The 17,270-nt window shown below is 38.9% G+C and overlaps 1 protein-coding gene across 1 annotated transcript; it reads right to left on the bottom strand.

The window, feature by feature from the left end:
* Window positions 1-3,434: 3,434 nt before the first annotated feature.
* tspan31 (tetraspanin 31) lies at window positions 3,435-12,338 on the bottom strand. The gene is made up of 6 exons (XM_051425321.1): window positions 12,119-12,338; window positions 8,537-8,704; window positions 8,330-8,410; window positions 8,086-8,220; window positions 7,033-7,143; window positions 3,435-5,395 (listed from the first exon to the last, which is right to left on the bottom strand). Exons 1-6 carry the CDS (start codon window positions 12,179-12,181, stop codon window positions 5,321-5,323), a joined length of 633 nt encoding a protein of 210 aa, XP_051281281.1. The 5' UTR covers window positions 12,182-12,338; the 3' UTR covers window positions 3,435-5,320.
* Window positions 12,339-17,270: the final 4,932 nt, after the last annotated feature.

Genomic DNA, 17,270 nt, shown 5'->3' with positions numbered 1-17,270 from the left:
TTATATTCAGTGTAGTATTAGAGTGCAGCAGATACCAACCTAGGTTCCCCTCCACAAGATAAATCTGAGGGTTGTGAGATGATTAAAGGGAGAGAAAAATAAAGAAAACATTGTTTTGCGACACTAATTTGAGTAAAGAAAAATAGCTCAAAGTTGAAGCTACTTAAAGGAGCAGTGTGTAGGACTGAGTGGCATTCAGTGGTGAAGTTGCAGATGCCAACTGAATACCTCTCACCTTCCAAGCATGCAGGCGAAACTACGGTGGTTGTGTTTGGTTTGTCCGTTCTGGCCTAATGAAAACGTACGAATATTATATTCCATTTCTGCCGATAGATCCTCGTCAACGTTACACACTGGACCTTTAAGTTCTGATAATAACAATGTACCTTCACTTTTTAAATGCAGCGCCCACTTTTAATAGAGAATTGGTTCTTTTATTTGTGTCTGAACTCTTCTTCCACCACTGTATCATTTCTCTGAATATAAATAATTGCTTGATAAATGATGATGAAATCTCTGGATGTGTTGAAAACGCAGTAATTATCCATGTAACATTCCTAAATACACACAGGAGGTTTATTTGTAGAACTCGTGCATCCATAGGGACATATTTTGTTTTGAAATATTTTATTATCATATTATAAAAAACGTATTATGTTAAATTATTTATTCTTAGGCCTAAAGCTTAATGTTAGATGAAAAACAAAATAAAATTTTCTAAAATGTAGCTTTAAGGTACACTAAATAATTCAATATCACTACAGAAAGTTACCGGATATTATATATTTGTATGTAAATAATATTATATATATTATATTATCTTTTTACTTTACCCATGTGCCATTGAGGGTGTGGGAAGGGAGGAAGGAGGGGAACTTTAATCTTTGTGGGTTTATTTTGTATATTTGTTTTACCTGAGTTACTTTACGTGTTTTTTTCCATGTCCAGTTTTTAGAACACAAAATAAAATATGTAAATATTGCTGCGATATATGAAATCTAAACTACCCAAACAGCTTTTGAATGCAGGACTTTTACTCCTAATGGAGTATTTTAACAGCATAGTATTAGCATTTTAACTTTTTCTGTCACCAACAGAAAAAGGACCATTGTAAGAAACAAATTATTGGTCCCTGGTGATCTGGATGCTGCCTCCCCCCCTGCCCCATGCTGGAAAGCTATATACATAATTAGCTCTGCCTTTTATATAGGACAAGCCCCTGTAAAACCCATTCATCATAGCGCTGTGATATAATGGACCAAATGTTTTAAGAGCCCTGCCTTCATGCGCTTGCAGAGTCCATGCTATATCTGTAAGAGGACAGATGGCCATCCCTGTTGGTGCGATTCTCCACAGCTTCTCCGAGCTAATACACCCGGCATATGGACATGCATCACAGGGTGGGGACTGGCATCGGGCCCTCAGGAGAGCACGCTGACAGGATAGGGGATGTGATTTTGTGGTGCAGTTTCCAAAACGCCTGGTCCCCAGCCTGCCGGATACACTCAAGACCCAAAGCCCTTACCAGGCACATTTCACTTACATAAATGTTCCTGCGTCTCAGGAAAATGAACCTGCAGGTGCTCCATGGCAGGGTGCACCAACGCCAGAGATTAGGTCACGCCTTTCTTGAAGGGGGGGTGGCGGTGATGGTGACAGTCTCTGCCATGGGCCATTAGGATGAGGGCAGAGGAACAGTTTATCCTCATTTAGGACAACCTTGGTTGAAAGGTATCAGGATGATTTCCTTGTGCTCTGTCTCTTTTCCCCTTTCAGATTGTACTTGAGCTCTCCTTCTGCTCTCCCCTCACTCCCCCCCCCACCACCACCACCCCACCCTCCTCAGCCCACCCCCACATTGCTGGACCCGTCCCAGCTGAAGGGATTAATGGCCTTCTGAAGGAATATCACAGGAAATCAAAACCTACTGCTTGAGTAAATTAATTCTACAGCTGCCACGTCGATGCGATCCACCTTCAACTCGCAATCAATCTGTGTGATGATATTCAGAGGAAACGGCCACCGCTGTTCATAAATTCCTTCCCCCGTCTTTTAAGGGTTTACTCACGTCAGAGCGGGGCTGAAACAACAGTCAATGGTGGAGGAAGACATGGCAGCTGCAACAGACTCTGTGCTGCCATCGTGTGGTGAAAGGTGTCACATCTTTGGTGCCATCTCACCTAAACTCTGTCCTCCTGTCTGATTTAATGTCAAGATTAAACTGAGCCCTAAAGAAACACAGCTTATACTGTTTTATTCTTATTATATATATATATATATGTTATTATTTTCTAGTTATCACCTCCTCTGTTGTGTCCTTTGGATTTATTCTCATTTTATCTGCCTTATCTTACATGGTTCTTTATTACTTTATGTAACTTTACTTTGAAACATTGCTAAGAAATAAAGTTTATTCTTATTATTCAGGGCGCTCTTTTAAAAAGACACACAGCACTCAAACGTTTGGGGCCACCTGTTATATTAACCTTTTTATTCTTTCCTATAATCATGTCTATTTTAACATGGATGAAAAGAATAATTCACAAAATGTATTACTAACATCTGAAATAGTTTTGGCCACAAAGGAAGAAGAATTAAACGATTATAACCTTCATTTATTCCCAACAATGCAGCAGGACAGAGGACAATACTGCTGTAACCTTCAGTTCGTTTTCCAGTCCACAAAAGCACAAGTGATCCTCGACCATTACTGAACCACATCAGTGCAGCTGAACCGATGTGACTGATGCAGGGGCGGCATGAAGTATGTGTCTCAGCTTTCCAGTCATTCCCAATTTATGCGATTTCAACACTGTTTATGGACCCAGTATCCAGAAATATCCAAATATATATACATATAACAACAATCCATGGGATTAGCATTAAGTGGGAATGTCTGCAAACAGGAAACTCATTCAGATATCCTGAATTTGGTCATGTCAGTCTTTCCATCGCCAAAATTTTGCCTAACTTCGGAGCGTTACTTAGCCGCCTTACCAACACTCTAGCATGACGTGATCTGTACCAACAGATGGTCTTCTAGTGTGATACGATACCAGTACATTCACTAGCTTTAAAACAGAGCTTCTACAGCCTCTAAAAGACAGCGTGGAGCAGATGAAGTAAGGGTAATGGGGTGGCCATTTAGATTTCAGGGGTGAGCAGGGCCACCCCACACTGCCCCTCTGGAAACGCCCCTGTGACCAATGATTGGCAGTTTCTAATGTTCTTATCTGTCGCTCTGTGGCATCGTTGTCTCTTTCTGCCGTCTAGTTGAACCATTGTACAGCGTTTTGCTCTCCATGTATAAAATACAATCTGAAAGCATAAAAGACCTTCAGTAACAAAGTCCTCTGAACCACCTGACTGCACCAGATCAAGGCCCAAACCTTTAAGCATTAATGTACACTGACACAAAGACTCATGGGAGACGGTTTCCAATTTGAGGTTTTATTATTTGGAAAATTAAGTCTCAAAAATTCAAGATACATTTGAAGAACAAGTGCACACAAATTCAAAGTGAGGTGTAATATATGGCATATTAATGCGTAAAGATCTAACTCCAAATCAGCAGCAGGAAATCCATATCAGCCAAGTTGACAGGTTCAAGTAAGACATTTAATTACAGTTTGTGTTAGTCCTTTAAGTTAAAAGCAATTCAAAACAGAGAAAAACACATATCAAAAGAGAGAATTAATGAGCAGGGATTTACATCGAGCTCGGCATCAAAAGTTACATCATCCAAACTACAACATAACTTAAGCCTAATGTGCGTCTTCAAACTTAACTTAAATAGATCCTGAAAATATTTAACACGTTTTTTACAAAGCATTTAACACTGATGAACAGAAAAAGAGCTGATGGCAACAGAACAAAAACAACACGAGCTGCTCCGATACCATTGCTTTCCATCCTGAAGCCGAAACCTGAACTTTACGTCTCGGTTGATACCGAGTACCGATCCGAGACAAGCAGGGTCCCGTTTCAGGGGCTAATAAATTAGGCGGCATCGGATCGGTGCGCAGACACACGCGTACTCACCAACACCCGATGCCGCTTTATAGGCAGCGTCGAAGGAATTTCCGATTCTGGTATCGGAACAACTTTACAAAACAATATTTTTTTAAATTTCTTTTTAAAAGAAGAAAAAGAATTGCAACCAAGAGCACATTTCACAATTAACACTATAAAAACAAAACTGGGTTTGCGATACGCAGTTTTGGCCAAATTTACCCAAATGATTTCAAATCAAACCACTATTTTATTTTTTTAAAAACATTTTTTTTGTGTCATTTCTTCCAGTTACACAGCAGGTAATGATACGTACCTGAATCCACTTCTCTACTACCGGAATCTAAACTAAGCAACGTCACTGCGCGACACAAAGGAACGTATTAAATACAGGAAAGGTGGATTATTGTGGCCTTCAGGGACCTCAAATATGCAGGCAAACCTCCCGACTGGAGGGGCAACTACGAACCCACGGAGAATGATTTCTAAAAGATTATGTACAACATCAAGGCTGCAGTCCATTGGCATCCTAATATCTCCGACTGTTTAAAGTTAGTTGGCTCAGTTACAGTTCATAAATATTTGAACCCAGAATGACTAACAACTACGATACCTAAAATCTACTCTTGCTTCCTAATGCTGTTAAATCCCGGCATTTTGTGGCATCTGGAAAAAAACATTTACATACAGTTCAAAAACTACTTTACAACACGCGTCCAGTAAGGTTTTCTCTCTCTCTCTCTCTCTCTCTCTCTCTCCTCGACCGACTCTGAGAACCAATTCATCACACTGGACATGTTTTTGGGTCTAACAGTTGAACACATCACCGATAGCACTGACCAGAGGAGTATATGTGTCGTTAAGAGGTTGCACTACGTTAGAGACAAGAGGGAAAGATTTATCAAGGTGCATAACGAGTTATTTGCTGAACACCGCACAGTCATTTGGCTGTGGAATGAAATCAGGCGAAGGACACATGCAGAGATGTCTCATCGCTTGTTACATGGGTGGAAACTAGCAGGAAATCTGGTACTCAAATCAAGGCTTCCCGGTACAACAAGTTATCCTTTCATACATAAGTATCCAGGTCTTCCAGTTCGAGATCTTTTCTGGACAGGTGGTTGTTGTAGTTTCTCAGTCTCTGGTGTTGGTCAGGTGCTACGTGCGCTCGTCCATTCTGTGCTGTTGTGATTGGTGTCGGCTCTGTGTTTATATGCCTGAGTGTCTGCCTCTAGATGTGCATGATTCTATGTGTGCCAGTGTGTCTGAAACGGGCATCTACGGCGCTGCACGGCGTACGTGGGACAGACTATAGGAAAGCACTGGGGTTGGCTCGTGGATCCTTCTGGTTCCGGTAGCGCACGGCGAGCCACACTCCCAGGATCTGTTAAAGACACACACACAAAAAGACAAAAAAAAAAAGAGATGACGATCACGAGAGAAATTGCTAAATTCGTCCACATGTCGCTGTGAGAGATGTGGAGACAACTCAACAACTAAATCATTTTCCAGAACCTTCTCTACACAATACTGAACACTTACTCACAAATGGTCCCATAATTTACCTGAAGTTCTGAGTAGTAACACATTTAACCCCAGTTTTATTCCTTCTTCTAATATAATTTATAACTTAATAATAACACAAGGTTCAGGATAAAGTGTCTCAGGTTCATTTAGGGTTGCATAACTAATCATAATAATATAGAAATTGCAAAATGCAGAAGCTGTTAAAAAGGTGAAAATGTGACAGAACATTATTATAATGAAACACTTTAATGCTGCAGAGATACACTGGCCTACTAATCTTGTTTCTTTGGTACTACAGACGTCAACAAATGTCACAGCATCCTGATTTTAACTGTTTTTTTTTTTTTAGTGAAAATGAAAATTGTGATGCAAAAATCATTCTCACACTAATCGTGAATCATTTCACAACATCTGGGAAAACACTATGATTTTCTTATCATATTGTAAAGTTCATTACAGGTAGGTGGATGTTTATTAGACACTCTGTGATAGCTTTAATAGATTTTTATGCTGCAGTCTGCAGATTATTTCCAGGATGTTTGTTTCTACGACCAAAAAACTAAATAATTTAAACTAAATCTCCATTGTACTCCAGGACACGTGGGAGACCTGCGACTCACAGGACTAGTTGATGAACTACTGTAGCTGTGAGCTAAATGCTAACATGCTGATTGTGAAATTCGGGGTCAATAGCCGATGCTGGTGTTATTTATTCGCCCTTATGTGCCAGGGAAAAGAAGAGAAAAGCTGCACAGATAAGGATCTCTCCCTTGTTCAGGTCGGTCTATCTATCTTTTCATTGAAGATGTGTGACACAGAGCTGAACAGCTGCTCGCTGTCCGTGCTGCTGTGGGGAGCGCTGAGGGTGATTATTTCTCTAATATCTTATTTAAACAGCGCAAATACGACGGATAAACATCGGCCTCTGGCGCTGGTTAATGCCGACAGGACAGCTTCAGTCTACAAGGCGAATATGGGTCAATAAATCAATGAATACCAAAGTGATCCCATTAAAATGAACTGATTATAAATGATGCGATCAGGCCTTCAGGAGGAAACCTCAAATCAGAACTGTTCCCCAAACAGTGGATTCAGAGAACGGGCGCAAACTAAACACAACAAACTCAATTTAGTGTCTTTCTCTTGTCCCTAAAGAAATAGATTTCCAGGACATTTTCCAGGAGTTTTTCTTGCCAGTACAGGACAGCACTCACAAACAGTGGTCAGTGTTTAGTCTCTGTGTTAGTTTGCTTTCATGGCGCACTCGGCTAACCGATTTTCCCTCTAACAATAACAGCAATGTGGCCAAAACACAGGCTAAAATACACTAAGAATATTCCAGAATATTTGGTCATTTCAATCAATTTCCAGGTGTTTCCACGACTGTAAAATTAGTCAGTAAATTTCCAGGTTTTCCACCACCTGTGGGAACTCATTAGACGGATTAAATGAGTGGATGGATAGCAGATGCGGGTTTGGGGAGCGGACACTCACCTCTGTGAAGCTGAAAAAGAGTCCGACACCCCCGAGGATCTTCAGAGCCTCTGTTGCATGATTCAGCATCATATCCCCGCAGGTGAAACAGGACGCGTCCTTTTTGCATAACTGGAGTGAAAGACACAAAAAAAAAAGCCCAGAAGAAAAGACCTTTAGTCTTCAGCAGTGTGAGTCAACAGTTTGTGAACCAGTATTAGCTACCAAAATCTATTCTGAGCCCCTCGAGAAGACCTACTTTAACCTATTCTGAGGAAACGCTTATGTCACATTTCCTCTGTGGAAGATTGTGTAACTGGAAATATAGTGTGAAACTGTTATATTTATCCATGTACAGTTCATTTACAGAGCGTATCGAAACAGAATTCAACTCGACACCCCGTCTCGTCTAGTTGCTCTGCTGTAAAACGGGCAGGTTTTCAGAAAGTTTCAGATCAATGCATAAACCTATCCTGACGTCACGCATTGGTTTGTGGAGCCTCAAGTTTTGGCGTTACGGTTCGAAACAATGGCGACTCGTCTGATCACACAGGATCTCGGTATTCCAGATAAACAGTGAAATGTGTTTGTGAACAGATTTGAGGAGAGAAATAGTCAACAACAGAATCTGGATCCATATCTGATCAGCACTGTCTGACAGTTTGATCTGAGTTTGGTGCGTTGAGCTGAGAATGAGCTGTCAATCACAAGGTAGCCCCGCCCTAAAGCATACCCTGCTTTATGGTCTGTTTTACTCTAAATGGGACCATCAGTTACTAAATGAACATCATGCTGTATGGAAGAAGACTGAAACTACAGACTGAGACCAGAAACTCATCAGGAAACTGAGAAGTCGACTCCTTTCTCCATAAGACTGAATGCTATCTGTCTCGTACTGCTGCTGGCCTTTAGATATAACGGAGATTTAACACAGTTCTGCGTTTGCTTCTCTTCTCAGACCCGGAGGCTCTGTCTCTTATATACACACCGTCAATCCCAGTGCATTGTATTGTAGTTGCGAGTTTCAACTAGTCTCGCTGCGAGTCTTTGTTTCGAACCAGACTTCAGACTTACAGCGGTGCAGTTTTGCACGTCCTGATCAAACTGACTGTTGGTGACGTTGAGAAGCCCACAGCAGTTCAGCTGGTTCTCCAGGTCTGTCTTGGTGTTGTCTTCCAACATTCCCCAAGCAGAGTTCAGAAGAGTCACCTGGAAAAGCAAAAAAAAGGAATAAAGTTTATTTATTGGGATATAAAAGTTATGCTAGGTGTTAAAATGGACACGGACGCAGCGTAAGAGACACAATAAAGCTGCTCACCTGCTGCCCGCGGTTCATTGCCAAGCAGGAACAAGAGACTCCAAATTGAAACAGGAAAACAATAAAAAGAATGACCATGTACTGGGAGCAAGAGGTTAAAGAAACAACTGTGCAAAACTGAAACACACATCATCTAAAATCAGTGCAGCCAGTGTGTCACCCTTCGCTGCATCTGGGCACTCGTGCGTCAATGCGGGGAAAGGATACGAAGAAGAGCATGACTTGGTGGTGGTGCATTGCTCCGACGAGACCCACGATGGCGATGAGCAACAGGAAGACGCCCACCGCGATGACCCCTCCGATGATGTGGATGCTCGACACTAAGCCGAAGCCCTTCCCCCATGCTGCCACTCCGATCAGCAGCAGCCCGACCAGCTGAAGGGGAAACAGAGGGAAGTTAACCAGAGTCAGCTGAGATACCGCGAGTATCTGATGGAAGCGAGCCATCACGCGGTCGCAGTTCCCAGTTTTAATTCACCATAAACGCCAGTTATAAACACTCGTCAGGTCTCTGGGAGCTTATGTTTGTCACATAAATAATGCAGGTGAAGAAGAAACCAGCTGACTAAAAGTTAATGTTTAACGTTAAAGATGTATAAATACTCTGCTTGGAACAATAATGTGAGTCTGTTTCTTTTTTACACACATAAAAAAGTATAATTTCTACATTAAGATCCTTAAAAAGGCTCTTTTGAAGGAGCTTTTGTTCATTTCTCAAGTTGTCAGAGGTGGTAAAAACACTCCAGATACTTCAGGACAACTAGCTCGTCTGTTTTGTCTTTTAAGTGTTTTTTAACACGTTACATACACACGTGTTGATGTTGGGAAGGTGTGCAATTATTAAAAAAATAATAATATTAACGGATAATTTGCCTCAAATGAATTCAAGCAATCTGCCTGTTGTATAAATAAAAGGAGTAGAAAGCACAGATACTAAAAATAAAGTGCATTTTTGCTATGTAGTACAGTAATAAAGTATTTCTGCCTGCTGGACACAAGATGTCTCGTCCTTCACTGTAAAGTCCATCCTCAGTGTCTGAGCGCTGCTGGATCTCACTGGAGAAGTTTCATACTGGACCAGGGTGGACTTTGTGAACTATTTGTGATGCTTGTAGCCCCCCACCCTTTAAAATCTGGCTTCCAATGAGCTCAGAGAAACTTTCCACTGTCAGCAGATGAATGTGAAAACATCCTTCTGGAGTCAAACTCTGCACAGACATCATTCAACCAGCACACTGCAGGAACAAGAGGAAACACTGAGCTCTGACTGGAGGGGGGTCATAAGACTGCTGGATGATTTTTACAGTTTTAAATTAAATTAAAAACACTGAGCTCACGGTTTTGTTTTGTCACAGTTTTTGTTTCTTGAGTTGATTTTATTTTAAAAGAATGTAAACACAAACTACAAATATAAATTACGTACTTATCTGTTACTAATAAATGAATAAACGCATCGAGTACGTCACACTGGTGTCGCTTTGCAAAATCAAACTGATCAGCGTATCCCTTTTTCCTCTGGCGGGAACTGATAAAACATTAGCTCACATATGTATTATAAAGTCCGACTCTGGGAGGTTGATCTATTCCTGAAGGGACTATTTGTCCTTCTTGTCTGTATATGTGTCCTCTTGCACTGCTGTCACTACCACAACCTCACACTGATGAAAGTTCAGTGACTCAGCCGTCAGCATGATCGGTGGTACGTGTTAGAGAGTCTCCTGACTGGGTTGGTGTCATGTGTTTCTGTCACTGGGACAGCGAGCTCTCTGGTTTACTGTCCCACAGACTCCCAGTGTGTCCCAGCAGCAGGAAGACTATGCCAAGACCAGGTTTACTCCCAAACCTGGCAGACTTACAGACGAATAGGACAGCAGGTAATAAAGGAGTCAGGCCGACACAAGACGTTCTACATTTTAGTTATGTTTGTGAAACAATATGTACATTATAAAATATAAAGAAAGCTTCATTAGTCTCTTTAGTTAGAAGACTACATTTACACTTCATTACGATACTGTCCCAACCAAAAACCCCTAAATGAAAGTATCATACAACAACATTAGAGCTGCAGCTAATGTTTATCTCCAACAGGGATTCATCAGACAGTTATTCTCTCAATTAATCAATAAATCGTGTTTATGAAACAAAAATGACATCTTCAAATTGATTTTTTGTTGTCTGACCAAAAGTCCAAATATATTCAGAAAGATTAATGCAACAACATCAAGGACGTATTTCGGCTTTAAAGATAATTTATTAGTTTATTTTGTATCCATCGACAATCAAATTCAGCTCTACACTAAATAAAGACAAAAGTTAACCAACAATACTCATAAACACGGCAGAGGAAGGGCAACTAACTGTTAACAGCAGAGCCATAAACACACCAGTAAAACTAAACTACAGAGATTACAGCGACAGACACTAGAAATACCTGAACATGACACAACAGCAATAAACACAACCTCACGCAACAGAAAGTAAAATCAGTGACAAATCTGCATTAAAATTATGTTTTATTATTATTTTACCTTTTTTTTTTAATCTGCAGCTTCTGTGATTTGGATTTGTACTTACTTTGGATAATATTGGGATTAATTGTGGAGCTTTATTTAACCTCAACATCATCATGAATTCAGGTATATAAGCTCTTATATGTATATACCTAAACACACACTCACATTTCTATTCTATGGATATTGTTTTAGATACTGTAATATAACATACAACAGTTTCCCCGGGATCAATAAAGTATTGATAAGTGATTCTGAGTCATTCACATATGTGGAGGAGTAAAGTTACAAGATAACACAGATCAATAAAACTCGGATGAGACTCTGCTTTCTCTGTTGTATCCCCACCACGAAAAAATAAATGTGCAAACAGTTTAAATTAAATAAATATATGTGTTTATTAACAAACTCTGAGGTGAAGTTTATGTTTTAGTGTCATTTTTAGACAATATCTTTATGATTAATCTGATATTATTGAGTGTCACCATCAAGAGTAATGTTCTCAACGTCCAGCTACAGAAAACGGTTGATATTTTAACCACAGGACGGACAGATATCGATAATAATCGATATATTGGCTCTGAGAGTTCAGCGGGTTGTTGATATTTATGATCTCAGGGAGTTTAATGCTAGCTGAGCTAAAGCTAACCTGTTTGACTCCCGCACACACACACGCACACTCACACGCACATCAGCGGATTAAAATCTTGTTGTGACAAGTCCCTGCGGTCGATAAGGGGACAGGATGCGGGAGACAACCGGTTCAACCGCGTCCATTTCTCACACTTTAGGCGGTTATAACGGCCTCCGGCTAACGGTCGCCTCCTCACACATAATGGCGACAGCTAACAGGCTAGCGGCGTTAGCTTAAAGAGAAATAAAGAGAAATAAAGAAAAATAAATAATCTACTTTCTACAAACAAACAAATAAACAGATAAATGATGTCATACCGATTATCCATCTGCCGGGGGGGGCAGAGGCATGTGAAACAAAAAGGTGAAATTATTAGTTAATGTTGTCTGCGCTGTAGCTAACGGCTAGCAGCTAACAGCTAACGGCTAGCTGGTGGCTAACGGGTAACTGGTGGCTAACGGCTAGCTGGTGGCTAACGGCTAGCAGCTAACAGCTAACGGCTAGCTGGTGGCTAACGGCTAGCAGCTAACGGCTAACACTGACGCTCAGGTTCAGTCGGGAGCTAACAGCTAGTTAGCCTCGGCTAGTTAGCCTCAGCTAGTTAGCCTCGGCTAGTTAGCCTCGGCTAGCTGTGAAAGGACTCACCATGTAAACCACGTTCAGGGAACAGAGCGCGTTCTTCGAGCACGTGAAGCCGCCGCAGACCATCTTCGACCTCTGTCGGGTGAATCCGGCCGGAAGAAGAACGAAACAGAACCAGACTTTAGTTTAAAACCCCCCCCGGGCGGTGTGCGGCTCAACCGGAGCGCTAACGTGTGTGTGTGTGTGTGTGTGTGTGTGTCTGGACTCGAACGTTTGTCGGTCGGCGGTAGAGGGCGTGTCCGGTGACGTCAGCGCCGCATGTGTCGTCAGGGTGCCGAGCAACGTCATCGTCGTGGGATGAGTCAAATCTGGGATCAATCAGAGGAAGGCTTTTCTTTACGTACAGAGCATTAACGGAGGTTTTCGAACTGATTCACAGTTAATATCATAAAATAATGATAAACTTTATCAATATTTTGACTTATATCTCAACATTTTTACTGATATCGTGATGAAATCCAATGAAAAACACGACGGTATTGGTGCCAATGTGCCGTCCGGTAGGTGGCGCAGTAAAATAGTAAAGTAGAGTAAATACGTAGGGCGCATAGTGTGCTAACAGAAGTATTGATTCACAGCGTTGTTATCAAAAACTAATATTAAATAAAGAGAAACTTTCTAAATATATCGATTCAGTATCTCAAAATAATGACATATGCTGTGTCTCAGTTCGAATACTTCCATACTTTATTTATTTTGAGTGGCCGTTTTCAGAACGTAGCCACTGAACCATACCGGTACATTTTCTGTGAGTAGGCGGTTTAAATTCCACCTCTCCTGAACCGGAAGGGACACACAGGCAACGTGAAGTAAAGCAGGTTCAGTTTTTAAACCGTGAAGAAAAACAAGACGGTATTGGCGCTAACGCTCCGTCCGGTTGCAAATGTTTTCCCGTCACATCGGTGGAAATCGACCTCCGTAGGATTTTATTCACGGTCCTGAAGTGAGCTGCATGGCGAACCTTTTTCTTTAAAGGACCCCCTTTTTCTGACGACCCCTGACTAAGTGACTTATTTCATACCAATACAAACAATAGTAACTCAAAGAGCAGATTATTTCCGGTTTAGGGAACTTTTTATACAATTATTTTGACAAATTCAGTCGTCTCTTGTCTCTGACACACATTGTGCTATTAGACTATTTAATTAATTTACTTTACATGCATACAAGTGAACCAAATACAGAAAGACCCCCTTCAAGAGACACTGAAACACTGCACCAACTCTTAATCTGTGAAAGCCCTACACAGTCAAATCTATAATATATATATATAGAATATTTATATCTGTTGCCACCTTGAGCACATACGATAAACCTAAACAGAAATAATAATAATACTGGTAACTGGATTCCCAATGTGTGTGTGTGTGTGTGTGTGTGTGTGTGTGTGTGTGAGCAGAGTGAGTGTTATCAGCGTGTGCTCCCTGCGGTGATGACAGGACACTTGTTACACAAGGATTACACAATAGGCTCGGTGATACATGAGGGGAGACGATAAAGAAGAAATACAGAACAGATCCGTCCTGTTTTGACATCAGTAGGCGGTTACTCACCCACACGTCTGACCCAACCGCCGCCACGACGGAGTAAATGACACTCACACATTTAAGAGATTTCTGTCTCATACCAAGTGTTCAGTGATATCAGTGAGTCAAGACTAATGTGTAACATCCTGCTGCTGCTGCTGCACAAAGAAATCGTATATAGGCTCCATTTACTACGTCTCTACTACTTCTTGTTTCTATTCTGCAACAAATATTGTTTTTTTTTACTTCAGTAGCAGCTGCAACATTAAAGCGAATGGATCAATAATTATAATCCAATACTGTTCAGAAATGCACCTTTCAGCATAACAAGTGCTTTTACTTTTGGCACTTTAGTTATATTTTAATGCGTATACTTGTGCACTTTTTAACTCAGTAGAATTATAAATGCAGAACTTGTTATACTTCTACACTGTTGGACTTTCTATTTTTACTTAAATGAAAGATCTGAGTGCTTCTTCCACCTCTGTTTTCATTTGTTGCATCTGATCTCTTCCTCAGTTGTGACCATCGACAGCAGATATACGAACGGGTCGATTGCAGCAGTAATGAAACAATCTGCTTGTGACCTTATGACCTTAATGCGGATGTACAAGCAAACAAGAACATTTTCTCTGTCAAGTTGTTTTCGGTTGAATTACCCAGAATTTTCTCTTTACTCTCCACGTGGCCCCCTTAGAGTTATCTTAGGGCCCCACGAAAGACCCCAAACCCCAGGTTGTGAACCACTGGATTAGAAGTGTCGACTTAATTATCACTGCAGAGAAATGCCAGTATAACAAAATATATCTTTATCTGTGTTTGGATGGACGTAAGTATGATATGCTAATCTAGCATGTATATGAAAATAGGCCACTAGGAACATGTTGTTAGCTGGTTGTTGTTGCCAACGTGTTGTTATGTATTGGTCTTGATGGTGGAAAGGCACCAACAAATAAACTAAAGCTAAAAAACATTAAAACTAAAGAACAAGCCTATTTTGAAAAGCAGTAGAAAGTACAGATACTTATTGGGGGTAACAGTAGAAAGTTGATACTCGAGTAAAGTACAGATACCTGAAAAACCTATTTAAGTACAACAACAAAGTATTTGTACTTACACAGAGTAACAGAGTATTTATAATACACAGAGGTGTATGCTTTGTAGTTAGTATGCTGTTAGCAGGAAGATATAATGTCTAACGTGGTGTCCATTATCATTTATACTATGTTCACTTGCCAAAGCAGGAAAAAATAAGATCATAAATTTGTATTTTCATGCATTTTTTTTTCAAGCCATAACCCAGTTTCCCTGCTAACACCTGAGGGTGTGACTAATACCTGGAAGAAGCATCACCCTCCCAAAAGTCAGTTGCTATATTTACTCGCCCGAAGTGGCATTTTATCCGACCCGGGCGAACCTGAGCCCTGCGGGGACGAAGATATATGTGGCTCGATAAGCAGTGATGGCGGTTCTGGCGTTGAGAACAAGCCAGCGGGGCCGTGGCCAACAAAGGTTAGCCTAAGCAGATATAATGCAGATATAATGTAGATATAAAGCAGATATAATGCAGATATAAAGCAGATATAATGTAGATATAATGCAGATATAATGCAGATATAATGTAGATATAAAGCAGATATAATGCAGATATAATGTAGATATAAAGCAGATATAATGTAGATATAATGTAGATATAAAGCAGATATAATGCAGATATAATGTAGATATAATGCAGATATAATGCAGATATAATGTAGATATAATGCAGATATAATGTAGATATAATGTAGATATAATGCAGATATAAAGCAGATATAATGTAGATATAATGTAGATATAAAGCAGATATAATGCAGATATAAAGCAGATATAATGCAGATATAAAGCAGATATAATGTAGATATAATGTAGATATAAAGCAGATATAATGCAGATATAAAGCAGATATAATGCAGATATAAAGCAGATATAATGCAGATATAATGCAGATATAATGTAGATATAATGCAGATATAAAGCAGATATAATGCAGATATAAAGCAGATATAATGTAGATATAATGTAGATATAAAGCAGATATAATGCAGATATAAAGCAGATATAATGCAGATATAAAGCAGATATAATGCAGATATAATGCAGATATAAAGCAGATATAATGCAGATATAATGCAGATATAAAGCAGATATAATGCAGATATAAAGCAGATATAATGCAGATATAAAGCAGATATAATGTAGATATAAAGCAGATATAATGCAGATATAAAGCAGATATAATGTAGATATAAAGCAGATATAATGCAGATATAAAGCAGATATAATGCAGATATAAAGCAGATATAATGTAGATATAATGTAGATATAAAGCAGATATAATGTAGATATAAAGCAGATATAATGCAGATATAAAGCAGATATAATGTAGATATAAAGCAGATATAATGCAGATATAAAGCAGATATAATGTAGATATAAAGCAGATATAATGCAGATATATAAAGCAGATATAATGTAGATATAATGTAGATATAAAGCAGATATAATGCAGATATAAAGCAGATATAATGCAGATATAAAGCAGATATAATGTAGATATAAAGCAGATGTAATGCAGATATAAAGCAGATATATTGTAGATATAAAGCAGATATAATGCAGATATAAAGCAGATATAATGTAGATATAAAGCAGATATAATGTAGATATAATGCAGATATAATGCAGATATAATGTTGATATAATGCAGATATAATGCAGATATAATGTAGATATAATGCAGATATAATGTAGATATAAAGCAGATATAATGTAGATATAAAGCAGATACAATGCAGATATAATGCAGATATAATGTAGATATAATGCAGATATAATGCAGATATAATGTTGATATAATGCAGATATAATGCAGATATAATGTAGATATAATGCAGATATAATGTAGATATAAAGCAGATATAATGTAGATATAAAGCAGATACAATGCAGATATAATGCAGATATAATGTAGATATAAAGCAGATACAATGCAGATATAATGTAGATATAATGTAGATATAAAGCAGATATAATGCAGATATAATGTAGATATAATGTAGATATAAAGCAGATACAATGCAGATATAATGTAGATATAATGTAGATATAAAGCAGATATAATGCAGATATAATGTAGATATAATGTAGATATAAAGCAGATATAATGTAGATATAATGTAGATATAAAGCAGTTATAATGCAGATATAATGCAGATATAATGTAGATATAAAGCAGATACAATGCAGATATAATGTAGATATAATGTAGATATAAAGCAGATATAATGCAGATATAATGTAGATATAATGCAGATATAAAGCAGATATAATGCAGATATAATGTAGATATAATGCAGATATAAAGCAGATATAAAGCAGATATAATGTAGATATAATGCAGATATAATGCAGATATAATGCAGATATAATGTAGATATAATGCAGATATAATGTCGATATAATGCAGATATAATGCAGATATAATGTAGATATAATGCAGATATAAAGCAGATATAATGTAGATATAAAGCAGATATAATGTAGATATAATGTAGATATAAAGCAGTTATAATGCAGATATAATGCAG

The sequence above is a fragment of the Dicentrarchus labrax genome, unplaced genomic scaffold (assembly GCF_905237075.1).
Source record: "Dicentrarchus labrax unplaced genomic scaffold, dlabrax2021, whole genome shotgun sequence".
NCBI lineage: Eukaryota > Metazoa > Chordata > Actinopteri > Moronidae > Dicentrarchus > Dicentrarchus labrax.
The sequence above is the reverse complement of the archived record's forward strand: the minus strand, read 5'-3'. Positions and strand labels throughout refer to the sequence as shown.